The sequence below is a fragment of the Felis catus genome, chromosome F2 (assembly GCF_018350175.1).
Source record: "Felis catus isolate Fca126 chromosome F2, F.catus_Fca126_mat1.0, whole genome shotgun sequence".
NCBI classification, from domain to species: domain Eukaryota; kingdom Metazoa; phylum Chordata; class Mammalia; order Carnivora; family Felidae; genus Felis; species Felis catus.
The window spans coordinates 75,736,712-75,762,695 of NC_058385.1; the positions used below are offsets into that span (position 1 = coordinate 75,736,712).

Below are 25,984 nucleotides of genomic sequence, written 5' to 3' on the forward strand. Positions count from 1 at the left end.
CAGAGCCCCACCCAGCCCAATGCCGTCCATCTTACCCTCAGCAACGATGCCGCTGGGGACACAGTAGGCACTCAATAAATGTGAGATGAACTGATGATTCTAAACATGCTTAAACATTTATCAATGCTCACAAGAAGACAAAATGCTACATTACCAGACTATTAGATTACTCTATTTAAAAGCTTTAGTTTAAAAAAAAAATCTCTTTCCTCTTCTGGGTTAGTATAAATCACCCTCTGCTTTGTAACTATCTTCTACTCAGATTGATGAACTTCAAAGAGAGTTCAACAGCCAAAGCTCAGATCCTATTAAATTATCTATCTTATGAAAACAGTAGGGCTGGCAAATTCTTTCAGAGTTAAATATTTTTGTTTTCTTGTTTTTCGCTCTCCCTTAAGTTATTAAATTCGTAAGAGCTGGCAGCTTTCCAATAAGAGTGGAAATATTTTAACAACATAAAGCCAGATTGCTGTCACAGCCAATGTGATGAAAAAGGCTCTTTGCGCAGCTTCGTACAATCAAAAATACCTCTTCCTTTTATCTTCAGGAAAAGAGGCTTGGGTCAGGACACGACATTCTCTCCCATTTAGTTTATTTTACAGAACCTTCCACCAGCTGTGGATGCGCCACATACATACATCATCATCGTCACCACGATGACCGGGAACTTGCGGTAACCAAACACACAGGCGATTCGATGAGGAAAAAGGAAAAGACCAGGGAGCTAAAATCAATTAAACCCTCGCCACCAGCCGCACCACGCAAGGCTCACGCTACACTTAATCTTACAGCCATCCTAAGAAGTGGGTTCTATTATTGTATTTCCTCAAATAGAAGACAACACCCATTTTAAGAGGCACTGATACTTTACATTCCACTAAAAAAGATGAAAACGCTGCCAAATAAACTAAGACACACTGGTTTCTTATCACACAGGCTGTAAGACAGCTCCTGATTTTAGCGATGCTACAACGCGAGTCTTTGAGTCAACGGGACTCGGTAACACTTCCAGATTCCCACGGAAGCGCAGCTCGGTCTCAGTGCCGGGAGGGAGGGCGGCCGTGAGCCCAGGAGATCCTGACTCGAGCCTCGCTCTTGTCCCAGCACCCCCAACACACCCTGGGGTCGGGGGGTCCACTTCCGGGCTTACTTCCGTGACAGTGTTTGAAACCCTGTTTTCCAGAAAGAGGACAAGGCAAACATTTTCTGAATGCCAGCACTTTCACACTCCGTCGCATGTGATCCTGACAAGCAGGGCTGTCGCTAACAGACGCCTCCAGGAGAAAGGGGGGAAATGTACCCCTTCCTCAAGACGCTAGCTCCCCCTGTCAGAAACTGGTCACAATATACCGATTTTCTTGAAACGTGACACTTTCCTACCATTTGCAGAAAGCTGCCATAAGGAATACACAAATATATGAGGTGAATGAGTCCCCTTAGATGTGTTGCCCTGGTGCAGTGTGCAGTCGACACAGCTGTACAAGGCGGTCCTGCTACGTGAAGACATCACTATCCCCTGTGACAGATAAGAATGCTATCACTTGTACAAGAGGGTCAAATTCAGGCCTACGTGGTCCCAAAGCCACTCGGTCAGCGCAAAAGAAACGGACAAATTAGGAAGGAACACATCTTGTACATGCATGCATGTGGGCATGTGTCTACACAGGAACATACTAACCACACGCCACAGGAAAGCATGTGGAGGAAGACTTCGCGGGAGGGGAGGCAGAGCTGGCCCAGGAGATGGCAGGACGGCGTGAGGCAGGAGAAGGGAGCTGCCACAAACGAGGACTAGAAGCCAGCCAACAGGGGCAGAGCACAACCCTTGAAAAGCCTTCAGAGTAGAGAGGGGGAGAACAAATCCAAGGTAGGGAGGCACGTGAGGGTGCCTTTGGAGGCGGACGGCAAGTCCTGGTCCTCGGAAAACCCACCAGGGAAGCCTGCCCAGGAGTGGCGAGGCCACCGGCCTCCACGGCAGGAGGCCCGTCCCGAGGGAGGCAGGAGCAGCGAGGCACACGGACGGCTGCCCCATCAGAAGGGGGCCGCCTCCCAGCTCGAAGGGGGCCAAAAAGCTGAATCTGTATTTGGAATTTCTGGGGTTTTAAACACTGGCAACTGGATGAGATTTTCCTGAAAAAGCAAAACAAAACCCAACCTGTGCAGGCCAAACAGATCAAGTCCGTGGGTTAGGCCTGTCTGGAGGGCTTCCAAATGCAACCTCTGAGAAGAGGTTTTCCATGCGGGTGACCCGGGGAAAGCCGGGGAGCCCTGTCCGAGGAAACAGAGACGGACAGACGGAGGCAGAGTGCGGGCTGCAGACTCTCTTCCTAACCAGCCAGCCCCCAATACCCAGGAACACTTCCTGGCTCTGGGCAGGCAGATTCGAAGGCCAGCTACCCTTCGTTTCAGAGATCTCCACAGTCGTGATCACACGGGTGAGCATCCGAGAAAGAAACGAAATTTTAAAAGCCCGCTTAGATGGGTATTAGAAATAAAGGGACAGTAAGGGACAAAATAAGGCCTCCCTCTTGGGGGGAGGTAGACATTGACCCCAGGCAGTTTGGACCAAACACTGGCTGGAAGCAGCAGCGAGGCCACAACTGCGGACACTGAGCTGGAGACACAGGCTCTGGACACGGGACAAAACGTTTCCCACGGCTGATGATTTGTCGATATTTCTCTCTGAGGTGACTAGACACGTGGCTGGCCAGGCAAGGGTAGACGAGACGTTATGCCTTATGCCTCTCTGCCATTCTCTCCAAATGAAACGTTAGGATGACAAAGAAAAGCGCACAGTATTCAGATAACAAAAAAGAAGAAAGAAGGAAAACAAAAAAAAAAAGAGGAAATTGGTTTAACCAGCAGAGCAAGACAGATTCCGATTCGGAATCAGTAAGAAAAAGGCATTCTCTCCACAAGAGTTATACCCAGCACAACACGATGCCTGGTGGGTGTGGACAGCCCAGCCTTGAAGTGCCACATTCCAGAACTACACTTGGGTGGGCCAGGTGCGCAGAGGGCCCGGGATCAGGGGAGGCCAGGCAGAAAAAGGCACCGGAGCTCCCAAAGCTGGGGGTTCGAGGAAAGTCCCCACGTCAGCCATGGGAAGGGGAGACACGAAGACTTCGTGGCCCAAAGCAGCACCCTCAACCTTCCCTGCCCAACCCAGCCACAGAATAATATTATACTGCCTCCTTCGCTCACACAGAGCTTCATGTCTGTGGGCCCTTGATCCTCCCCACCCACCCGTGAGGGAGCGAAGTCGATGCTCCCACCCCAATCGTCATCACCCTCATCATCCTCCTCCCCATCATCATCCCAATTTATGGAGGAGAAAGCAAGGGCTCAGAGAAGTTAGCGAGCTGCCAAGGAAACCAGCCCGATAAATCACAAGGTCAAAACTTGACCCACACCTTCCAACGGGCCACTCGCCTGGTGGCCAACACATGCCGGGACAGCACGGTTATGTCCTGTAACACGACAGCAGGTCACTGCGAGGAGCCCAAGCCCCGGTCCCCCACCCACAGCCCGCATCAAGGTTAGAGAGACACTTCCAACAGCTAATTACAACTAAGAAGAGGAGCTACACCAAAAGGGGGGACTTCGCCCTCTGCGTGGCTGTCATAATTTACTACAGCAATTCTCTCCAGACGTGGGTGCTTGCCCACCCAGACCACACACTTAGTAAGCGTGTCCACTGCACGGCTTGGCAAGAGGTCTAGAACTAGGAAACAGAGGGCCACCACATACAGGACAAACAGCTTTGTTAGCAAATCACAAAACAGAAAACAAAAACATGGGTTGTTACCAACAGGCAGGAAACGAGTGGCCGCCATACACGTGCTAGCAGCACCCTCTGGTGGCCGATCAGGGCACTACAGCCTCCGTTCACGGGACGGAAGAAGTTGGCCATAATGAAAACGTGGCTAGCATTCACTGATCCCTAATTCTGCCAGGCGCCGTGGTTTGCCCGTCACCCACTTAACCTGCACGTCAATCCAGGGAGGGAGGGGCTGCTGTCCCCACTTTGGATGCACAAACTGGGCCCAGGGAGGTGACCACAAGGCAGGCAGCAGGTGAGCACACAGCAGAAGCAGAGCTCACCCCCACCCTAACCCCAGGCCGAGTGCCCACCCTAAGTGAGTCCCCATGTGACACTGCTGATTGTCCAGTGGGGGCTGGGTCCATCCTGGTAGCCCAGCAGGTGAATCAGACCCAACTGCAGCCAGCCACGGATTCTCTGTCCTCATCACCATCAGCCACTGCCCACCCAATTCTGAATCTGCACAAAAGTTATTCTCATGTCTTAACGGTGCCTTCCCATTTACAGCCACGTTTCTGTGCAGCACTGATGCTGAGCCGGAGAAGCCGGACTCCGAGGACAGGCGAGCCTCCGGTCACACGAAGTAGAAAAGCAACATGATTCCTCGCACTCTCTGAGTCAGGCTGGGGTCACCCTTACTCGAGGTCCTGGGGTCGAGGCTTCTGGGGTATGGCGGGGTTCTGTTTGGGCACACGGCGAATTCAGTCTGTGAACATTTCCTGGAGCTGTTTGTCATACCTTTCTACAGGGTGCTATACATCAACTTAAAAAATTTACACAGCACATTTTAAAGGTAAAGACGTAAGGTAAAACGTAGACTCTGATTCACAAGTGAATCTCTTATTTAAAATCACACGAGGGACGCATGGGTGGCTCAGTTGGTTAAGCATCCGACTTCGGCTCAGGTCATGAACTCACGGTTCATGGATTCAAGCCCCATGTCCGGCTCTGCACTGACAGCTCAGAGCCTGGAGCCTGCTTCAGATTCTGGGTGCCCCCCCCCGCACCTCTCTCTCTCTGTGTCTCTCAAAAATAAACATTTAAGGGGCATCTGAGTGGCTCAGTTGGTTGAATATTTGACCTCGGCTCATGTCACAATCTCACAGTTCGTGGGTTCGAGCCCCGTATTGGGCTCTGTGCTGACAGCTCAGAGCCCCGAGCCTGCTTCGGCTTCTGTGTCCCCCCTCTCCCTCTGCCCCTCCCCCGTGCATGCTCCGTCTCTCAAAAAGTGAATAAAGATTAAAACAATTAAAAAAATAAACATTGAAAAAAAGTCTTTAATTAACAAGACAATAAAATAAAATAAAATAAAATAAAAAATAAAATGACACATGAAGTGAGAGAGAAGGGCAGCCATGAAGCCCAGACCTAGACGTGAACCCACCTCTGCCCAAGCAGCCACGTGACCCTGGCCCCTGTGTGTACCTGGGCCAGTTGGGCTTCTGTCTCCTAGTCTGCTGTGGAGGGACCACCTCCACATGCCTCCACCATGAAGGCAACGTGCCCAGCTCGGTGACCGATACCTCGGTGACCAGCACAGCCCAGACCGATACCTCCAAGGGCAGCAGAAAGGGCAGCAGGCTAGTCAGGGCCTGCGTCCCCCAGCCCCTAACTGGCTCCCACCTCCAATATGACAGGTTCTATGTAAGTCTCTGAATCTCTACAGGCTCGAAACAGAAGTGGCCTTCAAATGTTTTAAAGTGAAACCTGGTCTTCAAGCCTCCTCCGAAGGCTAATGTGCAGAGAGCCAGCCAGAGTCACCAGCCACCGGGGCCACAGTCACCAGCCACGGGGGCCAGAGCCAGGGAGGAGACAGCCCCGCCCAGCGACTGCCTCCACTAGGCAGGCCCACCACACCCACAGATGATCTCCAAGGTGCCCTCCCAGCCCTGAGGGTCGGACGCCTGAAGCTCCCAGCCACGCAGGCGCTAATTTGTGGCATTATCGTCACTCGTCTCATAAAATGCTGATGAACACACCAGCTTCTGTGACTCACAAAGTTAACATTTTTATTCAATGCAAGGGAGAAATCCCATGGGTGTTCCTTTGCTGAAAGTGGATTAACAAAATAAAATGAGAAATGCTCCGGATCAGCTATAATTAACGCTGGGCCAACAGTTGCTCTGTAATTTTATGCGTCCACATTTCTTCCATGTTGAAACTTGGCAGAATTTTTTTTAAGCTATTTTTAAGCACTCTCCGAGGGAGAGCCTTGGGCAATAGAGTATACGTGCATTGAACATAATCCTATGTGAAGAGCTGGGCCCCTTCCTCAGGACGGCATCACGAATAATGTATGTGAACAGGAACCGCCCCCCATCACCCAGTTCCCCACCTACAGGCCGCAGCGCTATCCCCACCCCAGCGGACGGGTGGGAAGCTCTGGGGAGGTGGGGAGTCCACCGCAAATGACCAAGGCGGCTGGGGAACTCTCAGGCCACGCCCCGAAGGTGACCGTGTCTCTGGGATCGTTTCCACGTGAAAAACAAAATGTGCAAAATCTCACAGCGTGTTACAGTACATTTGAGCACAGTGATGCCCACGGCCACCGCCTACCAGGCCTCTGACTTTCAGGTGTTTGGTTTTTTGTTGTGTTAGTTTATTTTGGTTCCTTTGTGTGTCTGAGGAGCCTTGTATCTAACTTGTGAAGGGAAAGGGCTGCCTTAGGCCAGCTTTCAGCACTGGGCCTCAGGTCTGAAACTCTGGATTCAAACCCCACATCTCAGTGCAGCTTCAGAGTGGGTAGAGTCCCCTTCACTTCTAAAACCTGCAGGCACTCAGGGAGAAAAGGAGACAATCGAAGCTGCCTGATGACCTCGTAAGGACAATATGGGGGTGGGGGATGTGATCATGGGCTAAACAGTGGGAAAAGGGTTTTGTCGACAGCTAAACACGGTGCAAATGCAGAACAGAACAGGCATCTCTTAAGTCCAGGGAAGTCTGGCTGGTTGGCTGAATCTACCGACCCTGTTGTTGCTTGCTCTGCTATCCACCTACCACTGGCGGTATCTGGTAAAGAGAAGCCAGTGTGGGGGTCCTACATACACACACACATGCACGCACAAATGCACACGAGTGCATAATGTGTGTGCACATGCACACATACATGCACAAATATGCATGTGTGCTTAACATGCACACATGCATACACACATGCATGAACGGACACGTGTGCATAATATATGTGCACATACACACATAACACGCAGGCACAAATGTGCGTGCATATACACATAACATATGTGCACAAGCGCACACGTATGCGTAACACACATGTGCATATACGCACATGCATGCACAAATGCACAGGTGTGCATAACATGCATGTGCATACACACATAACATACAGGCACAAATGCACGTATGGGTAACATGTGTGTGCAATGTGCACACATATACACACATAAGATACATGCACAAATGCATGTGCACGCATAATACGTGCACATACACACATTACACACATATATATGTACCACAGATGCACACACACACACACACACGCTTCCCGTAGGGAAAGGAAAGACAGGCCATTCAGAAGTGTTCTGAGGAATGGATATAAACGTCACAGCATGAATGAGGACAGCGAGTAGAAAGCCAAGCTCTGAGAAGAGAAAGCACCAGAAGGAAGGGGAGAAGGAAGGTGGGGAAACAGGGGAAGGAAGCGGAGCCAGAGTGTGAGACAGGCTGGCACTTGGGGGAGCAACAGGGGGCCCTGGGCGGCAGGAGCCCAGCTGGGGCTTCGGTTCCCACAAGAAGATCGCAGACCCAGCTGTAGAGGGACCACTTACTCGGAGGCCCCCAGACTCCTCCCTCTCCAACAGGGGTTCAAATTCTCCCCACACTTCCCACAGTGTCTTCCTGCCGCACCCCAAGTCCAAGGGGAAGAGCCAGGGCCCCAGGGATGGGGTGATGCCAGGTCACTGTAGCCAGTGTATCATGACCGGACCTGTTTGTTTGGGTTTTTTTATTTATTTTGAGAGACAGAGAGAGAGAGAGAGAGAGAGAGAGAGAGAGAGAGAGAAACATGTGCACAGGCATACAAGCAGATGAGGCACATAGAGAAAATCCCAAGCAGGATCCACACTGTCAGTGCAGAGCCTGACGTGGGGCTCACACCCACAAAGTGTGAGATCATGACCTGGGCCGAAATTGAAAGCCAGATGCTCAATGATGGAGCCCCCCCAGGGGCTGTTTATTAACTGGACATGGCCAGCCCTTGTCTCCTCACTCTGCCCCCCCGGTTATTTTAATTTTTTTTTTTTAACATTTATTGACATTTTGAGAGACAGAGTGTAAGTGGGGGAGGGGCAGAAAGACAGAGGGAGACACAGAATCCGAAGAAGGCTCCAGGCTCTGAACTGACAGCACAGAGCCCAACGCGGGGCTCGAACCCACGGACCGCGAGATCATGACCTGAGCTGAAGTCGGACGCTTAACCGACTGAGCCCCCCAGGCACCCCCGCCCTGGTTATTTTAAACACTGACTCAGTTCCTTCGGACATCGCTCCAAGGGTGCCACCTGGCACACCACGGTGGAGATGCCACCAGCCCGGTCCCCAGTTCCGCAGTCTAGTCACACACCCCATGACGAGCAAACCGGGCAAAAACAAAGCCCTTAGAAAAGCTGGTGCTCGCCCACCCCTTCTCCTGACTGGGCACGGTTTCGATTGAACACACACGTGATGCGCACCTGCCTGCACAAAGCGGGGTACGAGGGGCCGGGAGGGAGAGAGGCACAGAGCGGCTCTTCCAGGGCTCAAGCCGGACGATCGCGGGGGACAAGCAGGCTTGTACAAGCATGACCTCTTGGGCAGGCAGACGTGGCTCAGTGCACACTCTGTGCCTACAACGTGTCGGGCACATTTCCCGCCCAAGGAGCTCTGGGATGGACCGCCACTCAGCCGCCAGGGCTCAAGACGCCCAACCAAGCCCACACTGTCCTGCAGAAACAGGGCCACTGGCAGGATCTCAAATTCTCCAGCAGCCACGGTGAAACAAAAAGAAACAAGTGAAATCAATTCTCACGTGTCTTCTGTAATACAGTATACCCAAAATGCTACCATTTTATTTACAATCCATTTTTAAAAGAGCAATGAGAAATTTCACATTCTTTCGTTTTTTCTTTTTGCACCACACCGTCGTAACCCGGTGTGTATTTTCCACTTACAGCAGACCGAAGTTTGCACTAGCCATGGATCCAGTATTCTCTCTGTTTCCAGAACACCAGGCAACTTTCCCACTGCAGGTCAGAGAACTGTGGCATGCATGCTCTACTCCCCCACGTCCAGGGGAACTATAGACGGCCTCCACCACTCCCCCCAAAATCCTTGGGACCCACCGAGTTAGGAAAATCGACACAAGGAATTGGAAAATCTAGGCCTTGCCAAACAGCATCCCTGTCCACATCTTTACGGGAGAGGGAGAAGACAGAGGAACGTTTCATTACTGTCACAGGCTGCTCCAAGCTCCTGAGGTCACAGAACCGGAGGCAGATGTGGGAAACATGCAAATTCAACTTCAAACTTTTTTTTTTTTACATTTACTTATTTTTGAGACAAAGAGAGACAGAGCGTGAGCAGGGGAGGGGCAGAGAGAGAGGGAGACACAGAATCAGAAGCAGGCTCCAGGCTCCGAGCCATCAGCACAGAACCTGACACGGGACTCGAACTCACGGACCGCGAGATCGTGACCTGGCTGAAGTCGGACGCTTAACCGACTGCGCCACCCAGGCGCCCCTTAACTTCAAATTTTAAACGTCTGCTTTACGTAGTATGAAAGCCTGAGACCAGTCTCAGTTATGAAGTACTCTAAACCTGAAGATGAATTCTAGGAGAAAGAACTACCCTCCAATTCCCAGACGGGTTCAAGGTGTTTTCGAATTTCAGAACAGAGCTTTACATGAGGCAGGAAGAGCCAATGGGAAAAGAATTCTCCAAACCCCACCGGCTACCCACCCCAGCCTACCAGAATGACCTGCCCCACTGTTCCTAGTAACTAAGACATGAAATAAGTATTATATTCTCCAAATGCCTAGGCCATTGTGGGGGAAAGTAATTGTAACTTACATTCATTACCTTCACAATACAATATTCAGTAAGTGCCTAATACATGTGACATACTATGCTAGGCACGTGTAGAAAGGAGTAAGGTACAGACCCTCCCGTTTTGTTCACGAGAGAATAATTTAAAGTGACTGTGGTTTTATTTGTGGCCTAATCGCAAAGAGTCTTGCCTTGGAAGGGACAGAGAGGTGCCTAAATTCAGCTCCCCAGCCAGTGTCCAGGAGACAGACAGCCCTACCTGACCCTACCCCTCAGCGTCTGGGCAGCTACCACTTATGTTTAGACAGCTGGGAACTTTAAGAAGTCAAGCAACTTCTTCCCAGCCTGGCTTCAGGTGGTGCAGCCTCAGGGTGACCCTGGCGAGGCCAGCCCCTCTGGCTAGATCTGAACAGGCCGTCAGATGTCCCCGAGGTCCTCTCCCCCGCAAGCCTGGGATCCCAGTCCTTCAGCCATACCGGATGGGTCCCCAAGCTTGGCGGTGGCCAGGCCGGTCCTGCCCACGGCCCCAGGGTCTCTTAAACCACCTGCCGCAAGTCCAAACACACACATGTCCCCCTAGGGGGCGATAAAGAGCAAAGGAGAACTCTGGCCTCCAAGAGCCGGGTTCAGCGATGCGAGCTGCACATTCTGCAAAGTGCAAAGAGCTGGCAGGTGCCTGGGATCTCGTCAGCAAACTGGTTTTGGTTCAAGAACCTCATTCTTCAATCTCAGCTCCAACCTCACTTTCTCAGACACACTTTTCTTAAATCCCCTTCAATATAAATTAGGTCTCTGTTACTTTCTCTTGCCCTCCCTGTATTCATTCACCTTAGCAGCAATTACCACAACGCGTAATCATGTATTCAATGGTGTGTTTGTTTAACTCCTGTCTCCCCTAATAGACTGTATTTCATTCAAAATACAGTTAAAAGCTTAAAAAGAACAAAGATCTCTACCTAGAAACAGAGAAATGCTACATTTCCTTTGTTGTGAGGGCTAGAACATTCCAGAGTGCTCACTTAGGAAGGCCTGAGAACAATGTTAACCAAGTCATTCTTCACTCACGCTTCCCAGCAGAACGAGTCAGACCTTGTGCCGGGGAAGCAAGGCGAGCTCTGGGTGGGACAGACACCAGCCAACCCCTACCCCTCCGGGGGAAAGCACTTTGCTTCTCTGGTCCTCCAACTCTTTAAAATGGGAACAAATGCAGCATTTGGAATGGTGGTCTTAAGAGAAACCAGACCCAGACAAAGGGCCTGGAAGTGAGATGCCCAGGGAAAGGCAGAAGAGTCCAGACAGGTGCGGAGCACCCCACATCCACCAAAAAAAAAAAAAAAAAAAAAAAAAAGCAGAACTCGGTCCTTGTATTGAAATACAAGAAATACACGCAACCCAAAAATTCACACACTTAAAGTAGGAAAACAAATAAGCAAGTATGGGGATCATCCCTAAAATGAAATACAAACAAATGAATGGAAGCAAACTTTAAATGAGCAACTATAACTACACGGAAGTGGGAGGGAAGAGCGGGGAGGGCGAACCCAAATCACCTGGGAAGCCAGTGTTCCCACGGTATGCCTCAGGTCAACGGGAAACAGATCTAATTAAATACTGGACTCGAGTTAGTTGGCTTCTTTCCCAGAGACACAGGTTAGCAATTCAGAAACTATTTTTTGTATATCCTAGGATTGAGATAAGTAACTTGCTGTGGGTACTGGGAGGCAGTGTCTCGGAAGGGGCAGGTGCCGCTGGGTTGGAACTGGAAAGATCCGCAGATGTGGACGTGTGTCGGCCACGTGCGAACTTCTGCGTGTCTGCGTGTCTTCTGTGTGTGCAGGCGTGCGCCCATCTCCCTGCTGTGAAGCGGAGACACTCCAGCAATAATGAGCCCGCCTAGTCCCAGATCTCCTTTTCCAAATACCAGTCTCCACCTCAACCATCTTTCTCCTCTAGAAATAGCGGATTCCAGAGCCAGAAAAGGAATACCTCATCGGACAGAAACCAAGGAGGTTCTCAGAGAAAGAGGGGGCATGTCAAAGAGGCTTCAACCAGCCAAATATGGGGAAATGAGATCAAAATAATGGTAAAGGCCTGCAAACCACTGAAGAAAGAACTCATGAGTCCACAGTAATACAGATAGACAGATTTATTTTAAAAAGGAACTCTTGCTCGCATAGAAAGACAACTAGCAAATGTGGAAGAAACGCTGGCATTAGAAACTCATCATCCGGCAACCATCAGTGATCACGGATTCTGGCAAGAAATCATCAACGGATGCTAACACCACGAGCGAGGGAAGTTTGAGGAAGGAAGAGTAACACGGTAAGTATGCAGTCTCAAAATGTCTCATCACGAGACGATTACCAAGAAGAATAGTAACTGTATCTCGAAAGAACCCGACCCCCTCAAATGGGCGTCCTGTCCTCCCAACAGGAGGGCTGAGAATTGGGCGCCCCTGCTGTGGCATCCCCCGTGACCCCCGTGCCCGAACTGCAGGATCTGAATGGAATCATGGTGAAACACGGCCCAAGGGAGGGACACAGGTTGCAGAACAAGTGCCCCGCACCCTACAGTGTCGTGGGACACAAAGACGGAGAAGCCATCTTTAAAGGGTAAAGGGACACAAGGACTGAACGCAGGGCCTAAGGCAGGGCTTCCTTTTGCTTCTATTGAAAATTACCGGAACTGGTGAGCCTGAATTTCAGTCGGTGAAATCTGCACTATAAGCATCGTGTTCTCACTTTGATAATCATAAGGTGCTTGTGTGGGAGACTGACCTTGTTTTTAGAAACAAACACTGGAAATCTTTAGGAGTGGGTGAAAGGGCACTGTGTCTGCCACCCGGCTTCCAGTGTTCTAGAGAGAAGGCAGAGGGACAGGATGGGGGGCTCATGACAGGCTCTGAGACGTCCTCAGTCAAGAAACACCAGTGATATTCACACGGCCGGTCCTGAACCACAGAACCCTCATTTCACAGCAGCCCTCTCACCAGCTCAGACAGCACACGCCGGGCACAGTTCGGGAGCCACGGGGATGAGGCGTCACCAGGGCCCGTCAGGAACACACGCAGACAGTCGCCCGACTAATGGCAGTAGTGGAAGAAAAGGCAGAGAAAGTGGGAGCGATGGAGAGCAGCCCCCGGAGGGGCAGCGGAGGGGAACAGGGCACGATGCTCAGACCCACAGAGCAGGTTTGCTGAGGAATCTGTTTAAGATAGAAACAACAGGGGCGCCTGGTGGCTCATTCGGGTAAGCGTCCCACTTCGGCTCAGGCCATGATCTCACGGTTTGTGAGTTCGAGCCCCACGTCGGGCTCTGTGCTGACCGTGCTCCTGCTCTCAACAGCGGCAGCAAAGAATGCCCTGATCACAACTGTGCACCTCACGGCCAACAATTCCAGACATCAAACATCCGCCCAACTCTCTCCTTCCTTGAGCCACTCTGGCCAGAGCCCCCGAAGGTCAATGGGACCATCGTGTCCAGCCCAGGACTCTTCTCCCACCCAACAGGACCGGCCTCCTGAGGGCCGCCAGGGGTCAGGGGCACAGCGCCCTCCTGGCTACCCACTTACCCCAGACCTCGTCCCGGGACTCCAGCCAGGAAGCAGTCCCCATCCCTTCCTCCCGGCCCCTGCTACAAAAGCTCTCCCCCCGACCCGTGCCCCTCACCTGAGCACCTCTCGCATGGCCTCCGACTAGAAAGCAAGACTTGGGAAAATTCAAAGGGAAAATTAGAGCATGATGGCTTGGTTTCCTTCTAAAAACTGACAAGAGTAAGAAAGAGGGGGAGGGGGGAGAGACAGGAGAAAAGCAGAGTCAGAGCCTGGTGTTCAGGGCTCCTGGCACCTCGGCGTCCAGAACCCCACAACCTTCCCTAAAGTCCAGGCACCTGACGCGGCCCCCCACCCCTGGCCCCACAGGGCGCAGAGGAAAGCGAGGACAAAAGCTGGGTCTGCCGGAGCACAGGGCACACCCACCCCAGGGCAAACCGCAAAATCTGGCAGGCAACGGGTTAAACGCCCGCCTAAGGATGCTTCTAGACTCTGCCAGAAAAGCAGGAGGACCCAGACTAGGAGGACCACGGTTCCCCTGCAGAGAGCGAGGCTGCGAAGCGCTTCTCGCAGTGCCGGGACCGTAGCGGGGGGGGGGGGGGGGGAGCGGTCGTCCAAGGTGAGGTTCAGGTCCAGCCGTCACACAGCCAAGGTGGCAGTCGGGCCAGGGACAGCCTCTGAGGGTGGAGGCCAGCAGCACAGCCAGCTGGTATTAAGGAGGGGCTTCCCTGAGTCTCTGCTAAGCCCCTCGAGGCCCCCGTGCTCGGCTGGGCTTGCTTGCTCGGTGAGTCCTCAGGGCCCCCTCGAAAGCCCCGGAGTCAGCACCAGCCTCAGACCTCCCCCCTCATCGGACTCCACCCTCCAGACAATAAACTCCTGGTGGATGTTGAGCTCCCCCGGGTCACCCAAGTGCCAACGGAGGCTCCAAGGAGCCCAAAGAACTGTCACACGATGGGGCGGAAAATTCGAAGCCAGGTCTCGACTGCAAAGCCGGTGCTGTTCTCCAGAGCCTACATTTCCAGGGGACCTCAAGGCCACCCAAGCCGGTGGCCAGGCAACGGGATGGGGACCCCAGATTCAGGCAGTGGACAGGCAGGGCCAGGGAAGGCCGTCCGGGCTCAGCGCTCAAGCCTGGCCCCGGACCCCGAAGACACGAGGCTGTGGAGGGTCAGCGAGGAGGGCGGGCAGAGGCTGTTCACCTTGCTGGGCTCCTTCATGCCCCCCTGCCTTCACCCCTGCTCTACACTCCCACTGTCCTGATCACGCCTCCACCATCACCCTCAAGGCTTTCCGGAGTCCCTCACCCAACCCCAGGCAGCAGCGACCATGGCGCTGTCCCCTCCATCTACCCTGTACAACCTGTAGCACTTCCGGGGCCCTGCACAACTCAGTGACTTTATTTATTTTTGAAGGAGAGAGAGGGAGAGACAGTGCAAGCCAGGGAGGGGCAGAGAGAGAGGGAGACACAGAATCGGAAGCAGGCTCCAGGCTCTGGGCTGTCAGCACAGAGCCTAAAGTGGCTCGAACCCAAGAGCCGTGATCATGACCTGAGCCCGAGTCGGATGCTCAACCCACTGAGCCAGCCAGGCGCCCCCCCAACTCCGTGACTTTAAACATGTGCATGCGGGTATGTAACCATCACCACAATCCAGACACAGAACAAAGTTCCCCCAGGACTCCGCGGTCAATCCCTCTCCCTGACAGCTCCCGGTAACCGCGGGTTGTTTCCTGTCCCTGTCGTTCTGCGTTTCCTACAATTTCTGAAACTTAGAATCACGCTCTCTTTCAATCGTAGTAAAATAACATAAAATTTATCATCTTAGCCATTTCTAAGAGTACCGTTCAGTGGCCTTAAGTACATTCACACTGATGTGCAACCACCCCTACCGTCTGTCTCCAGAGGTTTTCATCTTCCCCCAATGAACCTCTATTCCCATAGAGACTAACTCCCCAGTCCAACCTCCTCCGCGCCCCTGGCAACCACGATTCTAGGGAACGTCTCTACGGATGTGACAACCCCATGTACCTCACACAAGTAGAATCACACTATCCAGTATTTATCTTTCTGTGACTTGCTTAGTTCGCTTAGCATAGTCTTCAAGGTTCATCCAAGTCATAAGGATGTGTCAGAATTTCCTTCCCTTTTTGAGAATGAGGGGCGCCCGGGTGGCTCAGTTAAGCATCTGACTTTGGCTCAGGTCATGATTTCGCGGTTCGTGGGTTCGAGCCCTGCGTCGGGCTCTGTACTGACAGGTCAGAGCCTGGAGCCTGCTTCCGATTCTGTGTCTCCCTCTCTCTCTGCCCCTCCCCTGCTCACACTCTGTCTCTGTCTCTCAAAAAAATAGATAAATGTGGAAAAAAATTTTTAAGAATGAATAGATTGCCTAACGTTTCCTTCTGTAAACACATCATAATTTATTAACCATTACGTTAGCTAACATTTTGCTGCCCTAAACAACTGTAATAAACATCTTTTAACACACACACACATACACACACACACACACACACACACACACACACACACACAGAATGAACAATATCCCGTTGTACGTACAGACCACATTCGGTTTAGTCATTCATCGGTCAATGGACGTTCGGGTTGTTTCTGTCTCTAGGCTACTGCCTATAATGCTGCTGTGAACATGCTGCACACACAACTTTCACTTTGAGTCCTTGAGTTCAATTATTTCAGGCATTACACAGAAACAGAATTGCTGGATCATAGGCTGGTCCTATTTTTTAATTTTTTGAGGACCCTCCATACTGTCGTCTGGTGTGATCGCCATCCCCACCAACGGAGCACGAGGGCTCCAATTTCTCCTGGTCCTCGCAGTAGGTGGTCTTTTGTGTCTGGCTTCCTTCGCTTAACAGGCTTTTGCTTTGCTTTGTTTTAAGATTTTATTCTTAAATAAGCTCTACCCCCAACGTGGGGCTCGAACCTACAACCCTGAGATCAAGAGCTGCACGCTTTAAATTTTTTTTTTTTTAACGTTTATTTATTTTTGAGACAGAGAGAGACAGAGCATGAACAGAGGAGGGGCAGAGAGAGAGGGAGACACAGAATCAGAAGCAGGCTCCAGGCTCCGAGCTGTCAGCACAGAGCCCGACGCAGGGTTCGAAATCACGGACCGTGAGATCGTGACCTGAGCCGAAGTCGGATGCTTAACCTACCGAGTCACCCAGGCGCCCCAAGAGCTGCACGCTTTAACGACTGAGCCGGCCAGCGTCCCTCGCTTAACACGTTTTGGGGATTAAGCAGGTTGTTGCCTGCATCAGTAGTTCCCTCATTTCTACGGACGAGCAGTATTCCATTGGACGGCTCTACCGCAGGAGGTTTAGTTATCCATCATTTGATGAGCATTTTGGGGTGGCTCCAGTTGGCAGCTACCAGCAATAAAGCATGCGTGTGGCACGTATGTCGTGTTCGTGACACACGGACACACGTTTCGCTTATCTTGGGTGATCACCCAGGAGCGGAACTGCGGACCCACCTGGCGAGCGGATGCCTGACGTTGTCAGAAACCCCCGCTCTCCTTCCAAGGCGGCTGCCCCGTCCTGCATCCCCAGCAGCGACGCGTGAGTGTTCGAGGTGCTCTGCTTTCTTACCCGCCCATGGTATTGTCAGTCTTCTTAGTTTCGGCCACTCTGGTGGACGTGCAGCGGTACCTTGTTGTGGCTTTAAGCTGCGTGTCCCCAGTGATGGTGACATCCAGCGTCTTTTCCCAAGCTTCCTGGACACCTGTATCACTTCCTCCGTAAAGTCTCCCGCAAACCTTTTGCCCGTTTTGTAATCGATTTCGTCTTCTCCATGGCTGGAGCTCCCTGAGAATAGGCCTCTCGGGGCCCCTCGAGGCCCAGCTTCTGGGGGCATCACACCAGAGCCCAGTGGGGACAGTCAAAGGTGCATGCCTCAGCTGCTGCACCCAGCCCAGCCAGGGCCACGCACACACAGTAGGACTGCATACGTGTCAGCAGTTGCAGGAAGAGGTTCCTCTTCTCTCTGGTGACCCAGATCTCCCCCAGCTGCCAGGCCTAAAGAGAAGACCCTGGACCTTCACCCACAGCCTGGCCCAGGCCCACGTTCTGGAAGTAGGCAAGGTCCTAACAGAGCACCTGGAAGGAGACTCTCCAAGGGGTCACAGGCCCAAAGTATGCCCTGCTGCTGGTCCAAACGCTGGGTTACCCACTCAGCTCCCCCTAACAAGCCTGGGCCTCTACTTCCTCGTTTGCAAAGCAGAGAGAATGCGGCCACTTCGCATGGCTTTTGTGCAGAAAAACTGTATCAGAGATGTGAAGCACCTGACTGAGCAGGTCTGCAGAAATGACTGTTATCATTACCAGATCCCATCTTATTCCCCCAGCAACTGCACGATTAATAGAGGATCAGGCCACTGTATCATATTTTATTGTGGATTATTACACAAATATTACAAACCCCTCTCATTATGCATTTAATTCTCAATGACCCTATTGGAACGTACAAGCCGCTCAGGGGAAGAAGGTGAGGCTTGAGAGAGGAAGAGTGGAATGGAAAATGAGGACAGAGGGAAAGAACGAAAAGATGGATGGTGGAAGAAAGGAAAGTAACCTGCCGTACGCCAGGCGTGTTCCCAAACCTTCACGACAGGAACCACGTTTATACACAAAGAGACAGGGGCTCAGTGACTTGCCAGGGTCCCTGTCCCTTGAAGAGCAGGGCAGGACTTCCACCCTCTTCAATCCCAGTGCCCCCACTCCCTGCATTACTGAGCCTGGCTCCCCGCCTGTGGCCAGGGGAGGAATGGCGGGGGCAGGGCTCACTCCCGGGCAGGACAGAGTCCCAGAGCCCCCAGAGGCTCCCAACACAGAGCCACAGGGCCCTCCTAGGGCAGAGCAACCAGGGCTGCACGTGACAGTCTGCCTCAGGGGACTCTTCAAAGTGGGGGGAGCAGGGACTCAGTCCCCAGGAAGGGTCTGCACCAGCTCTGCACCAGCCCCCCCCCCCAACTCAGAAATAAAAACAGGGAGAATTCAAAAGGCCTTCTCTGCACCACCACAGGAAGGAACTGAAAATCATGAACCAGCACTGCATGTACAAAGCCTGGGAAGTTTCACATCCCTATGCCTGGTAGGTTCTTTACTCCTCCTTCCCTAAAAGCAAACACAGAAGGAAGGCTTGTTGGTCTCAAAGGTAAAACCTAATCAATCACCAGTCCCAAAGGTTTTCCCTCTCAGCTATTTCGCTGAACCTGCCCTAACCTCTATTCCCACAGCCACTGCCTTGGGGTGAATGAGTGTCATCAACCCTGGGCCCCACGACAAGGGCACCTAATGACGGGTCTCGCTCTGGCCTGCATTTTGACCCTCCAAAATGTCCTCCTTTATATTCTTTCTAACTTCAAAAATTGCTATACAGCTATGGTAATCCAGACAGTATGGTACTAATGGAAAAGACCAGAGAGCTCAGAGATGGAACCACATATGATTTTCAACAAAGGAACCAAAATAATCCAATGGAGAAAAAAAAGTCTCTTCTAACAAAGGAGGCTGGAAACACTGCACATCCACACTGGGAGGGGGAACCGGGGATCAGGATCCCTGCCTCACACCATACACAAACTAATCTGAGATAGATGGTACACCTAAACCTAAAAGAAGTATAAAGCTTTAAAAAAAGATAAATAAACAAACACACCTAGGAGAATATCTTCATGATCTTAAAGGAGGAGAACATTTCTCAGAGAGGATACAAACAGTACTCCCTATAAAGCAAAAATAATGGTAACTCAGACTTTATTAAGATTACAAGCTTATGCTGAACAAAAGATAGTATTAATGAGATTAATAAGCAAGCAGAGCTTGGGAGAAAATATTCACAACACATACGTAAGACAAAGGACTCATTCAAACTCCCACAAGTCAACAATTAAAAAGACAAGCAACCCAATGCTTGAAATGGGCAAAAGATTTAAACAGACATTTCTTCAAAGAGGGTATACAAATGGCGGATAAGCACAAAAAGGAAAAAAAAAAGTACTCAGTATTACTGATCATCAAGGAAATGCAAGTTAAATGAGATGTTACTGCACACCCTCTAAAATAGATCAAAGGAAAAAAAAATTAAACACTGAATGTGGCTGAGCCTGTGCGGCAGGCGTATTTCTCCTACACCTGCTGACGGGGGTGCAAAATGGCTCAATTCCAGGAGGCTATTTGGACATTTCTTAAAAAGTTAGATATACCTCTGCCCTACAAGCCGGCCGCTCCACTACCCAAAAGAAATGCAAATCTACGTCTACAAGAAACCTTGTAGAATGTCCGTGGCAGCTTTTTCCCAACAACCAAAAACTGGAAATGAGCTCAGACGGTGATCCTATAAACAGGCTGTGGCACATCCGTACGATGGAACGCTAGCGGAAAATAAAAAGAGACAAAGCCCTGGGTCTCAGAAACTTTATGCTGAGTTGAAAGACACCAGCTACCAAAGAATTCTCGCATGTGCTTCAAAAAGTAGTTTATCTCTGGCAACATTACTCAGACCAGTGAGTGCTTGGGGTGAAGGGCAGGAATCGGGTGGGAAGGGGCAAACGGCAACTTTCTGGGGTGAGGGAAAAGTTCCGGATGTTGTCAGGGGCGCGGGTAACATGGGTGGTCACAGCGCACACTTAAGGTCTGTATGTTCACTGTGTATTTCTGCACCTCAAAAACACTGACCTCAGGCAGCTGGTAACAGGCAAACTGGCAGGCCCCCTTTCGCTCTCATTCTCCAAAGTTTCCATCGTCAAGTCCCAACAGCTTTCTGCCCCTCCAAAGACCATCACCTCACCACAGACCTCAAGCACCCGCACCCCGGGCTCCAGCCCCGGTGCTCACCTAGTCACCCAGAGCACGCCTGTGGCTGGGTCACATCTGTGTCTCTGTACCACACGGCCCTCTGCGGTACCCCTCCGCTCACCCGGAAAGTTGCAGCTCAGGCACCTCCTCCTTCAGGAAGCCCTCCCAGAATCCCCTGGCTGGGCCGGGGGCACCCCTTCTGAAGCCCTGATTCTTGGGGCTCGCTTCCGTCGTAGCACCTGGCACTTTCTCCTAAGGGAACGGGTTTTCCAACTGCTAGGACTGCGTGAGAGCCTCAGAAGGAAACAGTGTGTCATACTTTACGTCCCCAGCTCCTGACACAAAGTTGGGCACAAACATCTAAGTGGACCCAGGAATCCCCTTGGCAGGAAAAGAATTTTTAAATTTTTTAAATTAAAAAAAAAGGAGGAAGGAGGAAAAAAAAGGGGAGAGGGTGGAAGGAAAAGAAAAGGTCCTAAGGGGCAGAGAAGCAAAGAGAAGGTCTGACGGAGAAGGAAGCCGTACGGAAGGCACCCTACGAGGTGCCAGGACATCCAAGACCCCATTTCCAGAACACTGCTCCCAAAGCCTTCTGCTCCTTCTTTCCAGGGGCCGTGGCTGAGCGGCTCCCCCCCCCCCCCCCAGCAAAGCCAGCAGCAGCTCCAAAGCCAGGCCCCCACCCTGCCCACCCCGCCTCAGCCGGGAGCCAGTCTGGGCACCCAGGGGCCAGATTCCAGAGTCCAAGGCTTTGCAGCTCCAGTTGTTACACGATGTGAAAGAACAAAGAAAAGTCTGTTACCAGATTTGAAATCCTTTTTACGTTAATATGCTGAGTGTGATCTTTTCACTAGCAAATTTGATTATATACTTTATGTTCCCTGACAAAGAGAGAGGGACTTCAAATCTGTAATAAATGGTTAATATGTCTATGGGCTTCACTCGCAGATTATTTTTTTCCTTTTATTTTTTTTTAAGTTTTTTTAATGTTTATTTATTTTTGAGAGAGAGAGAGAGAGAGAGAGCATGAGCGGGGAGGACCACAGAGAGAGGGAGACACAGAATCCGAAGCAGGCTCCAGGTTCCAAGCTGTCAGCACAGAGCCCGACGCGGGGCTCGATCTCATGAACTGTGAGATCCTAACCTGAGCCGAAGTCGCATGCTTAACCAACTGAGCCACCCAGGTGCCCCACTTTTTTTTTTGTCCTTTAAAAATCAATCAAGGGTGCCTGGGTGGCTCAGCCGGTTAAGTGTCCGACTTTGGCTCAGGTCATGATCTCGCGGTTCGTGAGTTCAAGACTCACATGGGGCTCTGTGCTGACAGCTCAGAGCCTGGAGCCTGCTTTGGATTGTGTCTCCCTCTCTGCCCCTCCCCTGCTGGTGGGCTTTCTCTCTCTCTCTCTCTCAACAATAAACATTAACAAAATATATTTAAAAAGTTAAAGCCTACTGAGCCTTTCCAACCACAAGTGTTTTCAAGCAGCAAGGAGATAACAAACAACACGCTAGGCTTTACAAGGGAGAGATGGGGTCTGGGTTGAAAAGGGATAAATACCAGACTTCCACCAGCAGCCACAGGGCACCAGGCCCTGAGCAGGGGACAGGATTAAGTCTCCTTTTGCAGGAGGAGGGACAGCACAGGGGTTCCGAGAGAGTCGTGTGACTTCCCTCAGGTCAGGAATCTCGGGACCCCGTTCTTCCCACCCTCCCAATGGTTCCCACTCCTAAGGTTGACACCTGCCCTTGAAAAATTTCAAAGACAGTGAAATTTTAACAGGATAAACAGCTGAGAACAAAGAGAAAACTTAACTCTAAGCTAAGTCCCTTCTACCTAATTAAATTGGCCCCGCTTGATGGGGAGATTTTCAGAGGCGGCAAGGATGAAACTATCTATAAAAGGAAATGCAATTAAGGAGAGTCTTTTTCGATACACCTAATTCTTGGACTGCCCTTGCCCTAGGCAGAAACTTAATTCTACTTAAGGACAGCTATCTTTGAAAAGTTGTTACGTAAATTATAAGGTAAGGGGAGAAAAGAAACAGGAACCATTTTACCAGGTAAATAAGAAAGGCTGAGAAGGGAGCGATGTGTAATAGATCTGCAAATGACCACGATGACAATCTCAGCGGGTGTACACCAAAAGCCTGCCCAGATCACAGGCAAATCCATCCTGGTATGCATCCTGCTATCATTTATTGTACTGCTTCCCCTAAATTAACCTAAAAACCAGGCAAAACAGGAAACTCTCTTCAGAAATTAGCTGATCATGAGGCGCCCGGGTGGCTCAGTCTGCTGAGCGTGTGACTTCAGCTCAGCTCATGATCTCAGGGTTTGTGAGTTCAATCCCTGCATCAGGCTCTGTGCTGACAGCTTGAAGCCTGGAGCCTGCTTTGGATTCTGTGTCTGCCTCTGTCTCTGCCCTTCTCCCCTGCTTGCCTACTCACGCACTCTCTCTCTCCCTCTCTCTCTCTCTGTCAAAAATAAATAAAACAATTTTAAAAATTTTTAAAAAGAAATTAACTGATCACAAGTTGACATTGATACATTTAGAAACATGATCTCTTCTGTTTATTACAGCTGGAAATTGAAGGAAACTGCAACAGAGGCCCAGGTTTCTTTTCAAAGACTGTTAGGTCAACTCCAAAACAGGAGACGTGGGCAGTTCGTTCTGTGCATCAGCCCAAGCGGAATCATTTGGGAGGCGACAAACCAAGCTGTCATCAGGTTAAGAAAGCATGCAGGCGCAGTTCAGGGGGGCCTGACCCCACCACCCGCTCTGGGTCCACTCCACACACCCGAGGATCTGACACAACTACAGGATGAGGAGGGGACCAAGGGTCTACGGCTGTCTACCCAACCCTGGCATGCAGAGAATGGTGCCATGCAAGGCTCTGGCTTCAACCCAAGAAGCCGGGTAGAGTGCCCCGGGGTGCTGGCGGAGCGGACCCCATGGCCAGCACACATAAGCTCGGGTGTCTTCTCCAGCCTCAGCTGGGGACGCTCACTACAGATGCTTCCGTACGAGCGGCCAGGCTCTGATGAAGCCAAGAGGGGACAGTTTGCATTTCTGAAAGGTCACCGGGCTCGGCAAGGAAACAGGACTGGAAGAGGCAGATCTGTTGGCTAAGTGCGGCCCGAGCACGGACCGGAGGCCAAGCACCAATGGGGGGACGGAAGTACAGCCTGGCAGGCACGCACGAGTCTGGATTGCATCCCAAACTGGAGGAAGAGGACTTTTTTAAGGCCTCAACTCTGTCATTCTCAAGCTGTATGCAGTTGACCTCTCTGATCCTTTGTCCCTCATCGGCAAATGACACACGAATTAGAACTGCCCGGAGAACCGAGCAGCAAAAAGCCTGAGGTCAGCGCCGGCGTGTGGACCATGTTGTTAACCACAGGTGCTCAAGGTTAAGGGTCTGTTAGATCCGACACCTACTGGGGCCAGTCTGCGGAGAGGCTGGTCCGGCGGCGAAGCCACAGAGGGCTGCCTGGAGGAGGTGGCATTGGAGTTTAACTTCAGAGGGTGAGGAACAGGGCCCCTCAGGAGCTGGGCGGCAGGTAGCGGGCAAAGGATAATCTATCACTGCCTGTCTCACCGCTACCAGCAGCAACAACGCTACTCCCTGGCGTTTACGGCTCCCTCTACAGGGCACAAAGCTTTCCTGCAGCAGCTCGGTCGAACCCTGTCTCTACATGGGTCTAAAGGAGCTACCCATTTCACAGGGGAGGAAACTGAGGCCCGGCAAGAAGGAGGCCCCAGCCAGGCGCCGCTGGCCAGAGTTGACAGGCCGGGATTCGAACCTCCCGCCAGCCAGGACGCCTGCGCTCCGTCTCCGGGGCGCGCGCCCGGCCCTCCCCGTTGCCCTGGAAACGGCCTCTCGCGCGCGCGCGCGCAGTTTCCCCTCGCTCGCTCTCCGGCTGGCTCTCTCGTGACTTTTTCTAAATAAAACCCCGAGGCGGCGGGATACCACCAACGACTGAACGTGCTGTCGAAGGACGCCGCTACGTCCGCTCTCCGCCCTGGGCCGCGGATCCCTCCGCCGCCCGGCGGCCCGCGCGCTTCTTCCCGACTCCGAACTCGAAACGGCTTCCCGCGCGCCGCGCCGTGCCCCACCCCCACCTCATCCCCACCCCAACCCCCAGCCCGGCTCACCTGCCGCCCGCGTCTCCATGGCAACGCCCCCACCGCGGAGGAAAAAAAAGCCTCGGGCTCTTCCGGGCCCCCTCCCGCGCCGACCGAGAAGGCGGGGCGCCCCGCTGATGCTTCGCTTTTTATTTTTATTTTTTTAAGAAAAGAGCCGGCGAGGTTATGGCGAATCTGCGGCATCCAACATGGCGGATGGAGTCTTCGCCCTCCTCTTCACGGGGCGCTGACGCCGGCGTAGCGGACGTCAGCCTCGGGTGACCCTCCCCCAGCGCGGAGCGCGTCTAGGCTGGGACGGGCCAGTGCGCATGCTCCGGGCCGGCGGCCGCGCTTGGCGCCCCGCTCCGGGGATTCCACCGCTCCGCTTTTTGAGCCATTCCTGGGAAGGAGCTAACGAGAGGCCTGGAGTGCGGATCGCAGGATTGGGAGTCTTCCCATTTGTGCCGGGAGCCAGCAGATCTACCTGCTTGTGCATCCTTGGACTCACCTGACGTGGAGCCACCGGGCTAGACGTGCAAGGAGAGTTCTGGGTTCCTGTCCCCGTTCTGCCCTTTACTAACTAATCTGGGACAGCGGCTTAACTTCCCTGGGTGTGAGTTTACTAAATTGTCAGTCGGGGAGGTTACAGCCTGCCTCCCTCTCCAGGGTTGCTTGCAGTGTCCCCGTAGCAGAGCTGGATGCTCTCCGCTGGGGGTGCCCGGCTCCATTTAGTCCCGGTGGTGCAGCCAGAATTCAGCAGCCTGGAGCCACCTCGGGAAAGCGACTGCCCTCCGACCTGAGCGTCCCGCACAAAGTCTCAGTTGCGTGTGAGCACGCCTCGCTCCCGTTCCCGAGTCTGGCGCGCAGCCTTCCTTCTGCAAGCAGCCTGTCTGCTTGAGATGTGATGACCTTGTTTTCGGTTTCTGCTTCGGAGGGGACCCGCTCTGCCGCTTGCCTCGGATCAGTGCTCCGGTGACATCTCCACGGGGGCCCTCCCCGACCACCCCGTCCAAAGTAACCATCCTAAGTCCCTGTTTTCTACATAGCAGTGTCACTGCCTGACACGAACTTAACCTCCATCTCGCCTAGGTCGCCCCTTCGGCTCCGGAAACTAGAAAGGACCCTGACAGTTATTTATCTGTCCGTGAGCTACACCAGGTGCACAGAGGCCACTCGGAGCGCGCTCTCTCTCTCTCTCTCTTTCTCTCTCTCTCTCTCTCTCTCATGCTGGTTTCCCAGCTCCTACTGCACAGTAGTATTGAATGAGCAACACATTCGTTCCCAGGGTCACCTGCGTTTCAGTAGTAAAACTCCCAGGGACCTTGAGCTTTAGGGTGACGCATCAAATTTCTCCGGAACCATGTGTCTTGCTCCTTAACCCTGTTCTTGAGAGATAAAGAGTCCTTATGAGACCCCACATTCATTTGCCCATGTTCAGAGATATCTCCTTCCCCCACCCTTTTCTTTCATCATTATAACAACCAGGGATGTTAAATTGGACAGACATGATTATTGTTCTTTTCTAGATGAGGAAAGCAACGCTCAGAGAGGTTATGTGGCTTTTTGAGATCACACAGCAAGCCAGTGAAGACCCAGGTGTGGAACTAGTCTCTCCCCACCCGGTGTTCTTCC

At 52.1% G+C, this 25,984-nt stretch overlaps 1 protein-coding gene across 9 annotated transcripts in view; it reads right to left on the minus strand.

Annotated features, from left to right (window-relative positions):
* Window positions 1-25,984, minus strand: part of ZFAT (zinc finger and AT-hook domain containing) — a 286,335-nt gene that overhangs the window by 165,870 nt on the left and 94,481 nt on the right. For 3 of the 9 annotated variants that reach the window (XM_045050261.1, XM_023248129.2, XM_045050260.1), the window contains exon 1: window positions 24,383-24,575. The exons of 2 other annotated variants lie outside the window; for them this stretch is intronic. In XM_045050261.1, coding sequence (XP_044906196.1) covers window positions 24,383-24,401 — 19 coding nt within the window. In that variant the 5' untranslated portion in view covers window positions 24,402-24,575. Of the gene's footprint in view, window positions 1-24,382; window positions 24,576-25,984 lie in introns of those variants that run through there. 4 more of the 9 variants (XM_019823176.3, XM_019823173.3, XM_004000128.6 and 1 more) reach the window with 4 other exon arrangements.